At 47.6% G+C, this 17,828-nt stretch overlaps 1 protein-coding gene across 2 annotated transcripts in view; it reads left to right on the forward strand.

Annotated features, from left to right (window-relative positions):
- EPHB1 (EPH receptor B1) overlaps nt 1-17,828 on the forward strand; it is a 420,307-nt gene that overhangs the window by 313,463 nt on the left and 89,016 nt on the right. For both annotated transcript variants that reach the window (XM_007170364.2, XM_057546032.1), the window contains exon 6: nt 14,021-14,145. In XM_007170364.2, the coding sequence (XP_007170426.2) occupies nt 14,021-14,145 (125 nt within the window). The remainder of the gene's footprint in view (nt 1-14,020; nt 14,146-17,828) is intronic.

The following is a 17,828-nucleotide window of genomic DNA, read 5'->3' on the forward strand; positions in this document are numbered from 1 at the left end:
AAGGCACATTAAATGTTCTGGGTAAATAAAGGCAAAGCTGGACTACAAATATTTTCCAGTGCAAGAGGGACTTTTTGCCAACCCCCCAGGCCTGGGATCAGTTTCCTTCTGAGAGCCGAGCCGCAGGACAGCCTCAGCTATAGAAATGAGCCCTGGGAATTTGAAGTGTGTGTGTCTCTCTTTTGCTTCCTTTCTTTTTCTTTTCTTTTCTTTCTTTCTTTCTTTCTTTCTTTTTTTTTTTTTTTTTTTTTTTTTCTGGACAGAACAAATGCTTTATGTATCCAGAAGAGCTCAGGGGAACAAGCACCCATTCATGCCCCTGTGAGCCCGTCTGCCCCATAGAAACCCCTGACGTGTGTCTTGTCCTCCCCTGAGCTGTACTAGTTATAAGGATGGCGCATGAGTTCTTGAATGTGTAGGAGTTTTTTGTGGGCATGGGCCACATGTCTCCTGATAGACTGAGGGCTCCCGAGGGAAAACACCAGGTCTCACTGCTCCAGTAACCCTTGCACCTCCGTGCGGTGTCCTATGTGTCCCGGGAAGTCCTGTTAGGCCTGACATAATGTTCACAGTCTGGTGGCGCCTCATAACCCAGCGGGCTGGCATTTGTTCGCAGGAACGGGTTTGCCTGTGGGTAGGGAAACTTGTGAGGAGGTGGGTATGTGGAGGGCTGGTTGGAAACAGGGCCTCCTGGTGTCTGTTGTCTCATCTGATGCCCTAGAAGGAGTGAGGACAAGGAGGGCTAGGAAGGCGGCTTTGCAGGAGGGTCGCCGAGGTTTGAGGCACAAAAAGGCAGCCCCAAGGCTCCTGAGGAGGAGCTGCAGCTCAGCAGGGAGGTGGGCTTGGGGAGGTTGAGTGGGTGCTGCCTCAGGGAGGTTGAGTGGGTGCTGCCTGGGGAGCTGTGTCCCCACAGGCCCACAGCTCCCCAGGGAGGGCCCTGGAAGTCCGGCTCAGGGAGCAGGTTTCCCAGGGGGCTCTTGCAGGCAGCCAACATGGAAAACAGAGAAACCAAAGCAGGAGAATGAGCGGGTGGTTTGCAGATACATGGGAGACATGCCGGGGGCTCCCAGGAGTGCACAGGGACCGTGGGTTCGGTTTTGCGCATGCGCGATTTGAGGAGATTTTGGGTACCTGAGTCACGGTATTATTGATGCGGTTGGACGTTCAGGCTTCTATTTTCTCTGTAGGTGGGTGGTAAGCTTGGTTGCTGAGAGTGAAAGAGGAGACACGGGTTGAAGGGTTAAGGGGAATGAAAAAAGTTAGGCAGTCCACTCCAGAGAATGGGATATGGAATTGACCAGAGAAATTCAGCATTTCCAGAAAGTGTTTTGAAGGCTTATTTGAAGTTGGTGATCTTATATTTACAAAGCTGCCCATTTGCCCTGTTTTGTGGCTTTCTCAGCAGTGCCTGACTGCTCAGAACAGACCCTACAGGAAGAGCATGGTGGGTCTCTCGCGGGTTGAGTTTTGCTGCTTGTATCCTATGGAAAGATAAAGGCAACTCAAGCCTGAGGCTTAGGGGAGTATTGTCAATTACACTGTTGCAAAATGGAACCCAAGCTGGATGATGCGGGATATGAATTGGGAGAGGCTATGCAGAGACAAAGGCGGAGAGAGCCAGATGAGGCTGCAGGGGGTGGGGGGAGTTATCAGAGGTTGCCCCAGGCAAGATGCTTGCATTCAAGAAGAATACTTGAACGTGTGGCTTTGAAACTGGAGCACCTTCAGATGAGGCCAAGTCCAGCTGTCTGGTGGGGAGGGTCAGACATGGAGGAGTAGTGGGGGTGTGGGCGTGCACTGTTCAGGTGGACGTCAGAGTCACCCACAGGAGGGCGAGGCTGGGATTGAGAAGAAGATAGAGATGGAAGCCCAAGGCTTCAGTGAGTCAGGGAGTGATGTGGGAGGGAGAGCACCTCGGTCCCAGGCTCAGGGAGCAGCGGCCCGGCGGCACGTGGACAGAGGGGGAGATGGTGAACAGCAGTGGATGGCGCACAAGGAGGGCACAGTCCCCTCCTGACCCTGAAGTGTGCTGGGTGTGAAGTCATACACCACCACGCCGGAGAGAGCTGCAGGGCGGAGGGGTCTGTGGCGAGAGCTGCTGTTCCTCAAGGCGGGCGTGGAGGGAGTGTTCTGGGAAGAGCCAGGTGGAGACCATGGGGGAGTTTCTGGCTCCTGAGCAGCCGTTTTGGAGGGCCTGGGGCAGGGGTGTGCAGGGTGGTGGAGGAGGAAGTCAGGCTCACAGGAAAGGAGGCCCCGGACGTAGTGGGGATGGGGATGCAGGGAGGGCTCCAGCTGGGCAGTGCCCTGCAGGAGGCGGGCTCTCGGCCCTGAGGCCAGAAGACTTCGACCTCCTGGCCCGGGGAGGACAATCACAGTGGCTGCAGGCGCGGGTCCCCTGCCTGGTGGCTGTGGTGGTGATGTCAGACTTTGGGAGGTAGTGGGTGCCCTGCTGAACCCCTGTGGGTGAGAGCCAGGAGTAACGGGGCACACAGGGTGTCCTCTGCTCACTCCTGTGGCTTCTCCAGTACCGGAACTGCCTTCTGTGCTCAAACACTCAATAAACCAGAGCTGCCATTGCTCTGGTCCCACACCAGGAAGGCTGACGGGCCTGCCCCAGGCACCCTCAAAGCCACCCTGGGGTGCCTGCCTAGGACGGGCATCACCTGACAAGAGCCCCCGTCTCTCACACGCCCCTTCATAGCCTCCCGCTGCCACGGGGCACAGCATTCAGGTTTGCTCCCTTTAACTGGCGCACCTCCTGGTTCCCCCAGGAAGAAGAAGGAACAGAGGAAAAGTGCCAGGCAGGGGTGACCCAGGGGGCAGAGGGGCCCTAGGACCACACTAGCCAGGATGCCTTGTCCTCCTGGCACAGGGCTCTGCTCACGTCCACCTCTGTTGGGACCCCTGATCTCTCCGAGGGATCAAGGGTCCCAGAGGGCAGCACCCACCCGTGAATGATGTGACCCTGGCCGCACCCCTCCACGTGCTGGGCATCCTCCAGGGGCTCTGAAAATGCGGGGTGCTTGAGTGTAGGGGGAAGGGAGAGAGAGCCAGCATCCGTCTCAGGGACAGGAGCCAGGCTGATTTGGGCTCTGCTGTAGCGTGCTGGGGACATAGGGAAGCAGTTTCTCTCTCTTACCCTCAGTACTATAATCCATAGATGGTAAGAACTGACAGAAAACTGAATAACATCAGATGTCCTTTTAAAATGTAACATTCTGGACTTCCCTGGTGGCGCAGTGGTTAAGAATCTGCCTGCTAATGCAGGGGACACAGGTTCGAGCCCTGGTCCGGGAAGATCCCACATGCCGCACGCAGAGCAACTAAGCCCATGAGCCACAACGACTGAGCCCGCGTGCCACAACTACTGAAGCCCGCGCGCCTAGAGCCCGTGCTCCACAACTAGAGAAGCCACCGCGGTGAGAAGCCCGTGCACCGCTATGAAGAGTAGCCCCCAATCGCCGCAACTAGAGAAAGCCTGCAAGCAGCAACAAAATTAAAAAGAAATAAAATAAAATTAAAATTTATTAAAAAAAAGAAATAAAATTAATTAAATAAAATTAAATTAAAAAATAAAATGTAACGTTCTGATTTCTAGATTTCTAGACAAAGTTTTCAAACTTGAACTTGCCTCAGAATCCCCTGGAGGGCTTGTTAAAACTCAGATGGTTGGGGCCCACCTCCAGGGTTTCTGATTCAGTAGATCTGAGACGGGGCTCAAGATTCTGCATTTCTTATCAGTTCTCAGGTGATGTTGATCTGGGAGTATGTTTTGAGAACTAGCAGCGTCAGGTAGATGATCCCAAGAAAGAACCCACCCCCGATCAGAGGCAATATCAAAAACGAGGGCCTCTGCTGTAAACCCACAAACCCAGAGAAGCCCCCAGCCCCCAACCCCCACTGTCACAGGCTCCCTTGGCTTTCAGAACAAAACCCTTAGTGGATGGACCAGTGAGGGAGGAGCCCCTCTGGGGGTGTGGGGTTGACTCAGCCACCCAGGCTGGAAGCCCTCGCTTTCTCTCTCACTCACACTTGGTTGAGCCCGTGACGAGACTCAGCCAATATTCTACAACAGCATCGAACTGATGCCACCCACCCAGAGCAGTCCTCTGTCCCCAGGGGACTCAAGGTAGAGAAGGAGACTGGAAAGGGTTGTCAGGGCTATCTCAAGGCACAGCCCAGAGCAAAAGCAAAGAAGCCAATGTCCACACTAGGGGAAAACAATTAGAAAAATAATGAATTCTGCTTTTGTATTCATACCCAGTCCTCAAACTAATTACTTATTTGTTTAATCTACTTTGACCAGAAGTGTTACTGCACCAAAAATATTTAATGAGTCAGGCTTCCTGATTTAAAATTCAAGCGTATTTGTGAAATGAAATGAGTTTTCATCAACAGAGGCGGAAACTGTTATCTAAGCAATACCTTCTCAACAAAGTTCTCTCCTAGAATGCGGATGTCAGAAGAAACAAGATTCTTCTATGCACAGTTCATCATTTGCACAATTCATCTATGTGTAAATTATTCTTCTTTGTTATCAGCACTATTGGGCCTGATGTCTTTACTTGACATTTAAATACAGATTTTAGTTTTTTCCTAAGGATGTATTTCATATAAGGAAAAAGATAACCCACAACCCTTAACTCCTCATATCCAACCTCGAGACCCATGCCTTTTAGGAACTCACATAATTTAATCTGAGGTCTCAAGGGGACTTTTGGAGGCTGCCTAGCAGTTTTGGATCTTTCCATGAAACCTTCAGAGTCTGGGCTGGGGAGATAGGAAATGGACCAGCCTCGGGGCTCTGGGACCCCTGCTTCTGATTCACCCAGAGCAACACTGCATTGTTCTGCTTCACACTTTATACCTCAGGGAATCTTTTCTTGGTAGAAAGGATTTTACAGCTTAAAAAGAAAAGAAGTTAGAAAACCACTCATGTTAAGGTAACCTTTCAGTTGAAACATCTCAGTGAGATGGGAATGGCCCCAGCCTCCCCAGTTTCTGCCTCTGCAATCTAGAAGCACTCCTGTCCCCACTGCCCTGGGACCACTGTATTCAGACCCACTCCAAGTTCCTTCCCAGGTACAGGCTGCAGAATCACAACCCCACCTCCCCTCCCCCGACATCCTTCTCCTTTAAAGGCCTATGTCCATGTTTGGTGCAACTGTGTGATTTTCCAACCCCTCTTACTTCCAGCGCCTTTGGGGAAGAGCCCGCAGCCATTCCAGTAAAGACAAACTTTTATTGAACATCGATTAGGGGCTAACACAGTGGGAAGAAGCTAAAAATAGGATTTGTGCCCTAAAGAGTTTATTCCAGTGATGGAGACCAGAGACGATCACCTGGAAAGTTAGATCCCAGCGCACTGTGTCCCAAGGTGGTAATTACAGCCCCATGAGAGGTATTAAAAATAAGGACTTTGAGTTGGGAGGAGGGAAGGGACACTTCGGTGGGCATGGTCTGGCGTGGCTAAGCCAGGGCAGTGTGTGGCCTGATCTGGACCTTTGAAGGCTGGTGGGGTTATGAAGAGAGGCGGCCGTAGTGAGAGATCCCTGAAGCTGAGTTCTGCTGAGACTCAGTGAGTGGAACAGTGAGATGAGAGCAGTGCGCTCCTTAGAGAGAACCATGGGAGGCACCTGGACAGGCCAGAGGCTGCCACATTGTAAAATGTTAGAGAAGGAGTTGAGATTTTTTTCCAATGGGGAGCCATTGAAGGTTTTTGAGCATCAGAGGAAGTGAGTAAAATGAGCTTTGGGACAGTTAATCTTTCTGCAGTATACTTTAAACTGAAGAAGTCCAGAGGTGGACAAGGGATCTGGGACAGGATATTAGGTGTAAGGCAATGCCAGTGACCAGACCAAGAGAAAGGTGGGCACAGAGCCGAGTGAACATTGTGACTCCTGGACCTGAGTCACACCATCGGATGGGTGGGCCATGCCTCATCCCCTCCCCACAGTCACAAGCTCTCCTTGCCCTCAAGGAAAAGGCACCCCATTGTTTATTTCCTAGATTACTTCCCAGAAAAACTTCAGGTCCTCTCGAGATGTTACAGGAAACCATCTTTCTTCTGGAGCATCACACCAAACTCCGGGGAACCCCGCTGTTAGCCTTCCCTTTCTCCAAGCCCATTCTTATTCATCGCTCCGTTCTGACTGGGTTGACTGTTTATTTATCCCCTCAAAGATATTTATCACACAAATACCCAAGGCTTGTCACTGGATTGTGCTCTTCACATTTACCTTGGGGAACTATGCCCAGGGATTGATTTGCATCTGTGAACAGTGGTGGACCCAGGAGGAGACTTTGGGCTGGTTGCCAAGTCCCCTGGGCTAGCAGACTGGATCTAGGTGGAAGAAGCAATGGACCACACAGGTCACATCCTCAGAACATTTGAAAACCTCATAACATCAGGGTTAATATTCTTGTTTTACCGTTGAAGAATTTGAGGTCCAAAGTAGTTAAGTAACCTTAACCCAAGATCACAGAGTAAGCAGATGGCAGAGCCAGAATGGGAGCCCTCCTCTCTCTGCAACATCTCTAGAGCCCTGAGCATAGTCCGTCTCTATTTTTGCTAATTTCTACTTCCCTGGGCTGGGGCCCTTGGCTCCTTACTATTCCTTGTATTCTCCTACACCACCCCCCTTGTTTTCCTCACAGCTGGGGTCTATGGTGTAGATTGCAGGTGGTTAGTCCAAGGATGATTTAGCTGGGAAATGCTATTCTAGAAAGAGTAGGAGAGGTTAGCATTACCATATGATCCAGCAATTCCACTCCTCAGTATATACCCAAGAGAAATGCAAATATAGGTCCATGCAGAAACTTGTACATTGAATGTTCTTAGCCTCATTATTCACAATAGTCAAAATGTGGAAACATCACAAATGTTCATCAAATGATGGATGTTTGTCCGAGAAACAACAATGCCCCGGATGGTTGAAGTGACGATAACACTCAGATGCACACTGTTCAGGCTGGGGCAGCTGTATCACTCTGAGGGGTCACTGTGGTGACCTCCCCCCACCCCACAAACCTTTCCCCATGGAAGGACAGAGGAAAGCTCCCCAACCCGGCCCAGCATGAGTTATTGTGAGGGAGGCAATGGGCTGCCCTTTCCATGGGCCTCCTTGGGAAGTTCAGACAGGAAAGCCTCCTAAGTGGAGACACCGTTTGTCTTCCAGGACACTTGCTAGGCTTGTTACCTGAGCCCAGGCAGAGGGGACTTAGCTGTGACCCTCACCCCTGCTCTAGGGCAGGTAAGGGGTAGCCTCACAGCAAGGCTGTCCCTGGCATGCTTTCCACCTGCAGAAGCAACACTGTTTTCCCCTTCAGATGAGATTTACTGAACTCTGAAAATCCAAGTTCCATATTTTTATAGCCTCTTCAAACCTTTTTCTCCAATAGATCAACTTAATTTTGAATGTATGTGTGTTTTGCTATTATTTTTCTTCAAAACTACTGATAATACTTTTGACGTCTTAAATAAAATATTTTAACATCATTTATTATATCCCAAAATGGATTATGGTGATAACTGTTGAAAGAATTCTTTTGACACAAAAATCAATGAAGACATTAGGAAGTAATTTTTAATAAGCAAAGATAATGCTTTAGAACTTAGTAATTGTCCTAGGAAAAAAGCATCAATTTGTTCTCACATTTTGGAATCTGAGGTGCTTAATCATTGGGGGAAAATGCCCCTATCAGATAAGGAAAACAAAATGAGTAAGAGAAAACATTGAATATGACTGAGTCAGTAACTAAATTAAAGGGTCAAGGAATGTCATAAACATAAACTGTATGGTCCAGGAGAACCTGAGATAGGAAATCAAGGCTCCACACATTAAGAGCCAGGGTCCAGATTTGGGGTTATTAACTTGCAGACAGATTCATGCCACCCTCCCAAGACCCAGCCTGACTCTTACAGGAGTGCAGGCCCTACGATCTCTTTTGGAGCCCTTCTTGCAAATGGAGGGCTGGCGGGTGGTCCACCAGGCCCCATCCGTGATGCCACTGGCAGTGACCTGTGATTAGTTTGGGCTGATACTTGTCCCATGTCACCGGTGAGTTGTTTCATAACTTACAGCTGGGGCCATCCTGTCCCTGCAATTTATCCACATCTCCTTTGTCAGTTCAGGCAACAACATTCTGTGCACTCTCGCTTCTGTATGTGATATACTATCTTAGATATGTCTGCTTCAAAAGCAATTTGGGAGGAAGTTCTTCCCAAAGTCTTCCTTGGTAAAAACAGAGACAAAGGACTCACTCCACCTGCCTTTGCATTTTCTTCATCCCTAAGCCCTTTGACCGTGGCGTTTAAGTCTCTTTCTGCTTCTTACACATTTAAAGGGCTTCTTATTATTGGGTGTGAACAATACATGTGTGTGTCTTTTACACACTCCTGGTTTTGATTCTGTTTGAACCCTCACACAGATTTTCCTCAGTGCCTGACAGGACACTTGTCATTGCTTCTCCACTGTCCTCTTTGGATTCTGGCTTCCTGTTGGGCCAGCCCCTTTATTTTGCTGAGAAGAAGTGCAGGGCAATTTTGATTATGTTTGAATTTTTTGAGCACCGCCTCTTTAGGCCAAACAAATCTTTCTTTCTTTCATTAAAAAAATTTTTTTAAGTATAGTTGATTCACAATGTTGTGTTAATTTCTGCTGTACAGCAAAGTGACAGTTATACATATATATATTATTTTCATATACATTCTTTCATATTCATATATATATTTCTTACATATTCTTTTCATATATATATTCTTTTTCATATTCTTTTCCATTATGGTTTATCACAAGATATTAAATATAGTTGCTCTGTGCTATACAGTAGAACCTTGTTGTTTATCCATCCTATGTGAATACTTTGCTAATCCCAAACTCCCAGTCCAACCCTCCCCTCCCCTCCCTCCCCCTTAGCAACCACCAGTCTGGTCTCTATGTCTGCAAACACATCTTTCTTGATCCTTCAGTACCTTCTTTCCAAAGAGCCCCTAAACTAAATCTTTGTCCTTACTTTTTCTAAAGAAAGGTCTATATTTGCTTATTTGCTAAAGTTTAATAATTTTCATTTCCTTCTCTCTGTAAAATGTTTAATTTAGTCAAAAGCATTCTGTGTGCTTGTGAGGGAGAGACTCTTTCAAGCATTCAGTGAAACTGTCCCTTCATCTTAGGATGCAAGTTTATGGAGAAAAGATAGCTGGCCAGGACATACTGTTCAAACTATTGTATTCAGGGGTCCCAGGGGCTGCTGCTTTGAATTAATTTTCCCTTCCTGTCTTAGTCTGCCTTAGTTTTGCTAAAAGAAGTTGGTGTTTGAGTGGATACCTGAGCTCTTTTTTATTTTGTTTTGTCTGAAGGTTTTATTGCATGTAAAACACCAGATTTAGAGGTGGCATTTGCACTTGGAGAAGGAAAAAAAACATTTGTCACCGTAGGTGATCACTGATGGCAGAGTACCAAATGTAAGCTGCTCCTGATCTTCAGGGAGGAGGAGTAATAATTTCTTACTTTCTCCCCTGTGCAAAATCCCATCTCAGTTAAAAGGTAAGACATTTAAAGTGACCTGTATGAGGATAGATAGCCTGCCAGGGGGCCCGTGACGATGGTGTCATCACCATAAATCTGAGAGATGCTGGCGGAGGTGACTGTCACCCTCCGGCAGCTTCTCCTGGATCTGTGTGCTGCTGCTGGGCTGCTGAGAGGTCCTTGCCACCTGTATAACAGGGACATTCCTCTCAGTGGATTTGACTATCCATTATGTCTGGATCAGCTTACCTCTTTGACATTTGACCCCAACTGGGGCCTTCAAGCAGGGCTGTGACTTTCTTACTTGTCCTTCTGTCTTGAGTGATTAGAGCAGGGGCGTGGCGCAATGGTTGGCATATATGCTGAGTTTTGAATGATGGCTTTCCAGGGATTAGAGGCAAAGTAAAGAACCAAGCCCATCAAAAATCCTCAGGCCATTGGGATTAACCTTTCTAATTTTTAATACATGATGCTTCAGCTTTTGAGGCAGAAGTATCCTGAAAACCTATATGGCACTGACATGATTAAAAACATGTCGACTGAATCGTGTTTCCACAGAGGCCTGAAAGGGCAGCCCTTTCAGTGTGGTGGGCGGTGGCCGGGGATAGGGTAGGGAGGGGAGGATTAACAGGGGCCGTTCCCATCCATCCTGGTGGGCCCAGCAGGATCCCAAACCATCCCAACTGACTCCAGAACACTGCCTCACTTTCTTGAAGCTCCTTCATCCTCTTGGGGCTCTGCACAGTGCACACAGGCCTTGGGGAAAAAAATCCCACGCCAGCCACCCCATTAACCATTCAGCCTGTACTAAACCCACACTCACTGCCTAGTTTCACTGTGGTGACTCAGCAGTGGCATCCCACACGTCCTGTCCTCCGGGGAACGCTGACTGCCGCTTGATTTCTAGGCGATCACACTCTCTGGTTCTCCTTCCACATCACAGGCCTGTCTTTGTCAGGCCCCTTGGTAGCTTCCCCATCATCTCCTGAATCTTAGACTATATATCCTCTTCTGCTCCTTCTCTTGGTGATTTCTGTCATTTCCAGTGCTTTCAATATCTTTGAAATATGATGACTTCACGTTTATAACTCCAGTCTGGATCTCTTCGACATGCATTTGCCTACTCAGCATCTCCTCTGGGACACCCTGGATGTCTTAAAGCCAGCAGGTCCGAAGTGGATCACCTGGTCTTTCTTCCCAAACTGTTTGTACCGGTGTCATCCCTGATCTCAGTCGATGGCTGCCCCACTTTTCCAGCTGCTCAGACCAGAAACACATCCATTGAGATATATTCTAAATATATTCAGAATCTGACCATCTCCTCTCTCACCACCTCCACCACTCCAAGCCTGGTCCAAGTCACCATGATCTTCCAGCTGGATTATTCTTTCAGCTTTCACACGGCCCCTGCACTCCATTAGCAATATAGCACAGGGTGATACTGGTAACATGTAACTCACATGATGTCACTCCCCTGTTTGCGACCCTCCCATGGGTCCCCATCTCTCTCAGTAGAAGCCAATGTCCTCTTTTAGTGTCTCTGGGGGCCCTACCATCTGTGACCTCGTTTCTGCACCAGTCCCACTGGCTCTTTTCTGTTGCCCTGAAACACCAGGATGCTCCCAGATCAGAAGCTTTGCCCTGGCCTCTCCCTCCCACATGCTCTTCTCCCAGGCATCCGCCTGGCCCCCTCTTTGCCCTCCTTCATCTCTGTGCTCCTGCGTCTACTTCTCAGACAAGGCCTGGCCGAACACATGATTCAGAATTGCAGCCTTCCCCTGGCCGGCCTCCTATATTTTGGCATTCTGTATCCCTTCTCCTCTGCTCCATTTTTTCCCATTGTACTTAATATTTTTAACATACCTTGTAATTTATTTATTTATTATGTCTAGTCTCTGAATCCCTCCACTAGAAAAGAAGCTCTATGAAGGCAGGAAATGTTAATTTGTTCACTAGGGAATCTCGATTACTGGCACATGCATGACAGATGCTCAATAAATATTTGTTTAAATAGCGAATTAATGGATCTGGACCACAATCCTAAGTTGGGAGGAAGAGAAGATGCATTTGATGGTTGAGTCAGGATCAAAAATTATTTCAACTTACCAGACTCATAGGCCAAATTAGCACCATAAAGGCACATGTAAATCCCTGTAGTCAAAGCTAAAAGCCAACTCTATAGACGAAAGATGAGGAGCATACCATGGGAAAACCTAAAGGTTATACTGACTGTGGTTTCAAAATCAAATAGCAGGGACATGTTTTTGAAGCAAAGGCTAATGGTCATATTAATAGATGTATCATACACAGAGCATGGTGGATATTAGTTTTACTCTAATCTTTGCTGTTCAAACAGCAGTGAGAGAACTGGGTTCACCTCTGGGCCTTATGCCTAAAGAGATTTAGATAACATGATGCCCGTGTGGAAAAGAGCCACCTCAGGTGGCGGCATCTCATGGGAGAAATGTTCCTAGTATCTGGCCATTCTTTTCAGCAGGAAAAACTCAGGGGAGACCTCAATAGTTTCTTTTGCTATTTAACAAGCCATTCTGTGGAAGAGGGAACATTCTATATTACTTCAATTGGCAGAACTGAGAGCGGTAGGAAGAAGACATATTTCAGATAAGGATAAGGAAGACACGCAAATTGGTGAGAGGTATCCAGATATGAAGCAGCAGCTTCTGGAGGCAGTGAGCTTCCCGTCCCTGGGAACGCAGCAGGGCAGGGCAGGGAATACTTGAGAGGGGGATTCAGGACTGCATCAACTCAGGTCCTCCACAAAGCAGACACCAAGATGGGATCGGATGGGATCAGATTTACTAGGGAAATGGGGTGGAGGCCAGAGGAGGCTGGGAGAGCTATCAGACCACAATGAAGTTCTGATCCTTCTGAAGGAGAGAGAGAAGGAAGGAGGATTGAGTGGGAAGAGTCTTAGACTGCCACGAGTTACAGGGAAGCGTTGGGATATCCAGTGGGGAGTATTTGAGCAGGAGTTGCCCATCAGAAGAGTCAGGAATGGACCTGCCTTAGCATTCCCGCCATCCTCAGTCATTGGCTGGGAGCAGCATGTGGGAAGTGGGCTCCGCGTGGATGCAGTGACGGATCGCAGAACGCAGCAGCTGGGCTCATTAGGCAATTATGCTCCCAGGAGTAGGAGCTCTGAGGGGCGCATTTTCACGGCCATGATGAGGTCTCTAATGGGAACTGGGCAAGGTCTCAGGCAGACACTCCAATTCTAAGGGCTCATCACAGCACCTCTTACTCTGCTCTCCTTATGGCTCCCCTAGACTGTGAACATCTTCACAGCTCTGCGTCTCCACCCCGGCCCAGGGGCCTCACGCAGCAGGTTCTCACGGAGAGTCCACGGATCATGGAGAATGAGGAGCCGCCTGTGACCCGGTAGCCATGCTCTGTAATTTCAGGTCTTGGAGGGGAATCTGTTAACTTAAATCCAGGATAGTAAATGTCACTCAGCCATGGTCCCCAGAGAAAGCCTTGTAAAGTGGAGTTCGTGTGAGGAAGCGACCTTCATCACTGCAGAAGTGCCAGGACTAAATGGAACAGCCCCTGAGTAGAGCACAGACTGCAGCCTCATCCATCACCCGCCTCTTCTCCTAGACAGACAACCCTCATTTATTATCTCCAGACTGTTTTCATTTTACTTACACAGTGTGAAAAATGTTGAATTGGGAAATAAATAATATTCTTTTTAAAGAGAGATTTCGGAAGCACTTCACAGATTTTGGAACTATTATTCTGTTTCCAAATGTTTGGTTTGTGTATCATTTCTTCATTTATATTTGTGAGCTCTCAACAGCAAATGTCCTCATTTGGAAAACTCTGACAGAAGTCTACAAGAACTCTGTTTTTGGTCTGTGTTCATGTCTTCTTGAGAGATGCCGCCTCTCTTCCTTTTGAAATGCAGCAAAATCTTCCATGCAGTCTCAGAAGGAGATGTCTGCTAGAATGTTCCTTTCCACTGCACAGCAATTCTGTACTGACCAGCTCGACTCTCTCGCTGTCAGGCCTTGCCTCCGATCCTCTTCTCTGTGATGGCTCAGCCCATTCCTGCAAGACTGAGGTTCCTTCAACACCATCTGCTCAAAGACATTCCATCGCGCCTCTCGTCTCCCTGCCTGAAGCCTGGACTTGTCCTGCTGGTCACACCCTCCATGCCTGTCTCCAACTTTCCCAGCCCACACTGTTTTCCTGTGATTTCTCCAGCCATCTCTTGTTTTGGTCAAACCTTTTTTCTTCCTGTCCACTCTGGTCCCTGCCCTCACACATGTTCTCCTGTCCTAAATTGTCACCTTTTCTCTCCTTTGGTACCCAAACTCCATTTGTTCTGCAAAACCCACAGGAAGTTCTGTAGATCCAGCTTAGTTGATGAGAAATGTCCAATGACATTTCTCTGCCTCTTTGTCTCTGAAAGACAGCACTTCTCGTATAATTGAGGGTCTGTTCATCTACCCTGTCTCTTCCTCTCTCTGCAGCCCCTTCCACTGTCCCCATCATGCACCAGGTCAGTGCCACCATGAGGAGCATCACCTTGTCATGGCCGCAGCCGGAGCAGCCCAATGGCATCATCCTGGACTATGAGATCCGGTACTATGAGAAGGTGAGCCAGCCCTGCGTGCAGGCTTGCAAGACCCAGGGCCAGCCACTTTTCCATGGGTGGTGGTCAGCTGAGGTCCCAGGGAGACAGGCTGGAGAGAGTCCTGAGTGGGGGAGGAATCTGGTGACGCAGGTCAGAGGCTCCCTGAGAGTGCTCCCAGCTCTGCCCCAGCAAAGGCCTCCAAAGCCCAGGCACTTTCTGTACCAACTCAAGAGAGAACCTTCCAACCCCGTGCCCCCCCCTCCCCCAATCCTGCTGTCTGCACGGCTCACTGGGCTGTCATGGATGGGCAGGACCAATCCCATTCTCCCAGTCACATGCTTGCTATACTAATGCAGATGCTACACACCCACCAGGTGTCCCTTGAACTTTCTGAAGATTCTGTGGTTTTGAAAACTAGTGTTTTTCTTTTTCTTCTTTTTCTTTTATGGCCATGCCACACGGCTTGCAGGATGTTAGTTCCCCAACCAGGGATTGAACCCTGGGCCCACGGCAGTGAAAGAGCACAGAGTCCTAACCAATGTACCACTAGGAAATTACCTAAACTGGTGTTTTTCAAAGTTTTTGATCATATACCTCCAATATAAGATTGTTTATTTACAAATTATATGCATATACTACTGTGCTGAGCTATGTATGGAGGTTTAAAATATTTAAATGGAAATGTAAAAAGATAGATAGAAATTAATCGAAATAGAAATTTGTATGTTATTTCCCTTGACTGCTCTCTCACAGCTGCTGCTGGGGGCTACAGCAGGGCATGCCCTGCCAAGAAGAGGGAAATGGTGCCCTGTGGAGTTGACCCCTGGCCTATCTGTGGGGGAAGCAGGGCTTTCCTTCCACCATGGTGAACTATAGCATTTGCAAAATCCCAGGAAAATATAGTGCTTTCTATACTGACCCAACACAATATTTTTGCAAATACCAGATTTATTCCTTTATTTGTTCAGCAAGTATTTATTGAGTGCCTGCTATTTGGCAGGTACTATTCTAAGATACATTAGTGATCAAAACAAGGATTCCTGCCCTCAAGAAGCTTACTTTCCAATAAAAAGAGAGAGACAATGAATAATGAATATAACAAATAAGGATATCATACAGTGTGTTAGAAAATGAGTATAAATTGGGAGGGAAGCAGATCAAGGTAAATGGGGTCAGGAGGGTCAGGTTTGGGGGAGGAGTAGGTTGCAGAAATAAATAGAATGGTAAAGGTGGGCCTCTTGGAGAAGGTAAGTTCTAAGTAAAGACCTGCAGGAGACAAGGGTGTTGTGAAGCAGTCATCTGGGGGATAGAGAGCCTGTGCAAAGGCCCTGAGGTGAGCTCATGACTGTTGGTTCAAGGAGCAGGAAGAAGACTGGCATGACTGGAGTCATACGAGCAATGGGAAAATAGTAGTCAGGGGAGAGGTAATCAGAGGAGGTGCTCACGTTAGGCCTTAAGAACTTGAGCTTTTCCACTGAATAAGATGGGAATCCATAGCAGGGTTTGGTGCAGAGGAGAAACAAAGTCTGACTTACATTTTAAAAGGATCATTCAGGCTTTTCCATTGAAAATAGACCTGTTAGATTACAATCATCTAAGACAAGGATGATGGTGGCTTGAATCAAAGTGGAAGCAGATGGCTGATGACACATAGTTGATTTCCAGGTGTATAAACTAAAGACAAACCAACGGGATTTCCAGCAGGTTGGGTTTTGGATGTGGGAGGGTTTGGGCCTGAGTCACTAGAAAAATGGAAACACCAGTGGCTGAGAAGAGGATCACTGTAGGCAGAGCATGTCTGGGGTGAGGGAAGGGACCAAAGTTCAGCTCCATGTCTAAAATGCCCCTGAGATAACCAAGTTGAGATGCGGAACAGGCAGCTAGATGTGCACATCTGGAGTTCAGGGGAGAGGACGGGCTGGAGATGACCATTTGGAAGTTGCCAGTGTGTGGATGTTATGGGTGGGATCATCCAGTGCGTCAGTGGGGATAAGAAGAGGAACAGAGATGAAGACCTGCAGCCTCCAACATGGAGGCAGTGTTGAAAGTGGAGCATGGCTGCACTGGGAAGGGAGCCCTGGATTCCAGGGCCGCCCATGACTGACAGACACACAGCCACGGTCCCATTACTGAACCACTTACTCTAGGTCAGTTTTCACATTTGTAAAATAGCACCAATTTACCTTCCTGAAAGCAGAAGCTCAGATGGATCACCAGTCTAGCCTGCAAGGAGGTGTGCCCTTCAGTCATTACAGCCGAACTTGCAAGCAAGGTGAGGGTTAGGCGGCTTTCTACCCATTTAGAGGAAACTGGGTTTTGTAGACAGTTGATTCTGATAATTCAGGGAATTGGGGGTAATTCAAATGATCTGGATTCATAAGCAACCATTATATCCATTCAACTTTGAATTGGGGACCCTTATTTGCTAGATATTTTTTATCATTTAGTAAAGTAAATGTTGGACCAATCCAAAAACGTTTTGGACCTATCTGGACCTATTGATTACATGGCCTCATTTCATCACCAAAGTTGACCTAGACCAAGTTCAAGTTGACCTAGACCTAGTTCTATTGACCAAGTCCAGTAGAATATTATGCTTGGCCATATATGGTGTGATGTCAGAGTCACCAGTAAGGTCCCACCCAGCCCCCCTTCCCACACACACATGAACTTGAGCCTTATGGCTCATCTCAGATAAATAATAATACTTTCTCCCTAGTGTGCCCCTGTTGGGTGTCAGAGGCTTTCTAAACATCATCTCCTCTCCCCTTTCACAACCCAGTGTAGTAAATCTTAGTATCGTTGTTTTGGGTAAAAGAAACAAATGCACAAAGAAGTTGAAAAAAATGAAACCAAGTTGCTCAGGTCACACAGCTAGAAAGGGAGTCTATAGCCTGGGTTCTTTGCCCTGCAGCCCGTGGCGGTGCTGGGAAGGGGCTGGACGCATGGGAAACCACCGGCCCTTCTCCTCACCTGCCGTGCCAAGGGCAGTCACCCTGGGACGGGGGTGAAAGGCGCAGAACCGAAACCATGAGGTTCATGCCTGTGTCCCCTGGCTCTTTGTTCCCCAGCCCACACCCGAGTCCTCCATGGCCTTTCCCTGTACAAACTGTAGTTGACCTCAACTTCTCCCTGGACAAACTGTAGTTGACCCCAACTTCTGACGCTATGAAGGAAGATTATCCTCCCATCTTAGGCCCTGTCCCTACTTCTCAGTACTTTATACCAATTATTAATAGAACACATGCACAGTAGCTCAAGGCCTGAGGGGGCTTCCACACCTCAGTGAAGGATGTCATTGTCCCAGAAGATAGAATGCTTTTTTTTAGGAACGCAGAAGATTCTTCACCTAAGCACTGGTTGCCATTTGGTAAATTACGATAGAACTCTTCTTCACTTATAAAGTGCTTGACTATAAAATACATTACATGCCTTGACCATTTCTAATATGTCTAAAGAAAAGACATTACCTTGTGAGGGTATTTTGAAATAATAACCACAATGATAATAATTAATCATGTATTGAGTGCCTATTATATGCCCAATATATTACTTCTGATCCTTAAAAGAAATAAAAGAAAGATACTTGAAAGCCAGGTATAACCAATTTATGGATGATAGAACTAAGTCACAGAAAGGCCAAATGACTTACCCATGAACTCACAGGTCACAGCTAGAGAACCACAGAACTAGAACTATAGATA

Source organism: Balaenoptera acutorostrata, chromosome 4, assembly GCF_949987535.1.
Source record: "Balaenoptera acutorostrata chromosome 4, mBalAcu1.1, whole genome shotgun sequence".
NCBI classification, from domain to species: Eukaryota; Metazoa; Chordata; class Mammalia; order Artiodactyla; family Balaenopteridae; genus Balaenoptera; species Balaenoptera acutorostrata.